The 3067-nt window shown below is 58.3% G+C and overlaps 1 protein-coding gene across 2 annotated transcripts; it reads right to left on the bottom strand.

Moving 5' to 3' along the window:
- Nucleotides 1-828: 828 nt before the first annotated feature.
- Cdkn2d (cyclin dependent kinase inhibitor 2D) lies at nucleotides 829-3067 on the bottom strand. Of its 2 annotated transcripts, XM_016005545.3 has the most exons (3): nucleotides 2910-3067; nucleotides 2483-2640; nucleotides 829-1338 (listed from the first exon to the last, which is right to left on the bottom strand). In XM_016005545.3, exons 2-3 carry the CDS (start codon nucleotides 2621-2623, stop codon nucleotides 979-981), a joined length of 501 nt encoding a protein of 166 aa, XP_015861031.1. In that variant the 5' UTR covers nucleotides 2624-2640; nucleotides 2910-3067; the 3' UTR covers nucleotides 829-978. The 2 variants fall into 2 exon arrangements, with proteins under 2 accessions (XP_015861031.1, XP_076431905.1); XM_076575790.1 differs by lacking the exons at nucleotides 2483-2640; nucleotides 2910-3067 and adding an exon at nucleotides 2182-2306.

Consider the following 3067-nt stretch of genomic DNA (forward strand, 5'->3'; position numbering starts at 1 on the left):
GAGCCCGTCTTAAAGGGGCCGGTCCCCCCGACGCGACGCGCTCCACCCCCGGCTCTTCCGGGACCCCGTTGGCCTTTCGCTCCGCAGGCCACACCCACGGGCCAAGCCCCTGCGGGGAAAGGCCACAAGCCACCGCCCACCCTTCCCCACCCTGCCGGCTCCCGGCACCCAGCTGACATCTGGGGGCCCCTTTCTCCGCTCGCGGTTTCCTGCCTCCCTTCCGTTCCGACAGCACCCGATCGCTGCCCCACCCAGCCCGGTTACCCTGACGCCTTGGGAATGACCATGTCGCCCCTTGGCCCCACCATCCCTCGGTTTCATCCCACACGCACGCACGTCCCGGAACTCCGAGTACCCCAGCCCAGACTCCCAAATCGGAAGTCACCCTCACCGTCGTCATGCCAAAGTCTTAACTTAATGGGTCCAAACAGTAAATGATCACACAAAACCATTTCTTTCCATAAAGCAATAAATACATATATTTCAAACTCTGTACAACAGACTGGAAAACAAGCTTCCAAGAAAAAAAAAATCAACTCACGCTATCCTTTTAACTGATTCGAAATGTTTGCCCTCCCCCTCCCATGCCCAAAGTAGGTGGCTCACACTTCAGGGCTCTCTAAGCACAGCCTGCCAAGGTCACCAGCTTCCAGGAGCCCAGGAGGTGATGACCTCACTCTGAGGCTAGGGTTTTAAACCTCTGCCCTGAGGTCTCTGCAGCCGGGTGCGGGGAAAACTGAACCGTTTAGGTGGCTGTCGCCTGTCGGAGCCCTTCTCTGTCCAACACACCGACTGGGGTGAGAAAAACAAACGAGAAACGTCCCCCAAACACACTCACTCAAGAAAGCAACACCAATAAACCACAAACTGCTCCTCCCACTCCCTCCTTCAATGGACGGGAGTGAGGAGCGAAAGTTTCTTTCCTCTGTTGGTGACTTGTAACCCAGTGAGACTCTGGCTGGAGACAGTGGCCCTGGGTCACAGTGGGATCACCATGTGCCCCTGCAGGATGTCCATGAGGTTCTGATCCCCTCTCTGCCGGGCCAACTCCAGGGGGGTGAGACCCGAAGCGTCCCTGTGATAGAGGTCAGATTCGGCAGCGAGGAAGCTGACCACGGAGCTATGGCCCTCTCGGATCGCCAGGTGGATGGGGAGCGAGCCGGCGCTGTCCAGGACGTTGACATCAGCACCATGCTCCACCAGGACCTTCAAGGTGTCCAGGAACCCAGTGCGGGCTGCATCATGCACTGGACTGGTACCAGAGGCATCTTGGACGTTGGGGCTAGCGCCTTGCTTCAGGAGTTCCAGAGCAACTGCTGGACTTCCAAACATCATGACCTACGGGGTTGGGGAGCAGAAAGTCGAGAGGTTCCCGCTGGAAAATGGTCAGGCAGAGAGGTCTACCAGAAATCCGGAGTGCCACTGGACGCCCCAGGAAAGACAGGCCCCCAAGGACCTGTTTGGGACCTGAAAGAACAGGTTCTTTGGAAACAAGGACCAGACACACCCAAAGCTCATGTAACAACACAAAGACCCTAACTCCAAAAGTGACTCATGAACACTCTAAGCGGCCAGGCAAAGTGCCCACTCCCGTAATCCCTGCACTTGGGAGGCCCAGGCAGGGGGACAGCCTCCAATTCAAGGCCAGCCTGAGCCACAGAGTGAGACTTTGTCTCAGAAATAAAGAAGCAATGAAGAAGAAAGAGAATGGAAAGGAAGGGGAATCGGAAAGGAAGGGAAGGACAGGAAGTGAGTGCCAAGAGCCTCTCTCAGGGGCAGGGCTCTCCCATAGGGGAGATCACTACAACCCTTAGACCCCTCCAGACAATGAGCCCATTTTCTGAGAACTACTTAGAATTTTTAAGAAAAGAGATGCTCTAGGGAACTTGGGTCCCCTTTGTCCAGGGAAAACTTCTTTAGAGATAAACATGATCTTCAGAATTATGAGCACCCATGAAAAAAGTGGAACCCCCTACAAATGCCACCTCAAATTATGGGGCCTTCAAGCAATAGGGATTTTTTTTTGTAACCGAGACACTCAAAAGATTAAAAAAAAATCCACATCACTTTCAGAAATGACCTCTCCCCACCCCCAAATAACCAGAGACCCTTAAAAAGGACTCCTACAGGAAAAAAAAAAAAAAAAAAGGCTATCTCGCTTAGAGAAGACGCACATCCTACCTTCCTGAGATCGAATGTCCTTTTAGAAGCCCCAAGAAATGTGAGCTGTCCTCAAGGACTGGCATGAGAAGACACTGAACCCCAACCCGTACCCAGGGAATCAAGGTCTGCAGCGAAACCGAATCCTCTAGGCTTGAAGACAAGGGATTCTTTAGAGCCGAAAAGTGACCCCCTCCCCCACCCTCCCTGCACCACCCCACCCAACACTGGTGCAAATAAGGAATGGTCCTCAGGGGATCGCCAAGGCGGGTCAGGACGCGGGAGGGTGGGGTGTGGGAGCCGGGCGTCCGCCAGGCCTCACCTGCAAGGCGGTCTTGCCGAAACGGTTCAGAGCGTCGGGATGCACCAGCTCCCGGTGCAGAAGGCGGCGCACCTCCTGCACGTCGCCGCGGGCCGCTGCGCCGCTCAGCCGGTCGCCGGCGAGGACCTCTTCCAGGAGCATGGTGACACGGGCGGTCTCTGAAACCCACCGAGCCCCGAGCCCAGCCCCGGTCACGGCTGAGGAACCCGCGAGCGCAGGAGCCCAACACCGGGGCTGCCCTTCCCGGGGGCTGCGGCGCCACTGGGGCCCACTCTACGGCTCCTCCCCGGCCGCAGACCCTCCGCGCTCGGTCCCGCACGACCCCGGCTGTCGCACCCGGCTCCTCCCCCTGTCACCGTGAGAGGCGGCGAGGAACCCCGCCCAGCCCCCGGCGCCCGCCCCTTGGGCCGGGTCTCCCCGGACTCACCCTCCCTCCTCCGCGTGCGCGGGCGGGGTCTGCTCTGAGCCGGCTCTCCCCGGCCGCCGCAGTCCGCCGCCGCCGTTCCCGGCCCCGCCCAGAGCTGCCTTGTTTTCTTACGAACTCGCAACACAGTAGCCGGAGCCGGTGTGCCCAGCGCCCGACCT

The sequence above is a fragment of the Peromyscus maniculatus genome, chromosome 7 (assembly GCF_049852395.1).
Source record: "Peromyscus maniculatus bairdii isolate BWxNUB_F1_BW_parent chromosome 7, HU_Pman_BW_mat_3.1, whole genome shotgun sequence".
Lineage (NCBI taxonomy): Eukaryota > Metazoa > Chordata > Mammalia > Rodentia > Cricetidae > Peromyscus > Peromyscus maniculatus.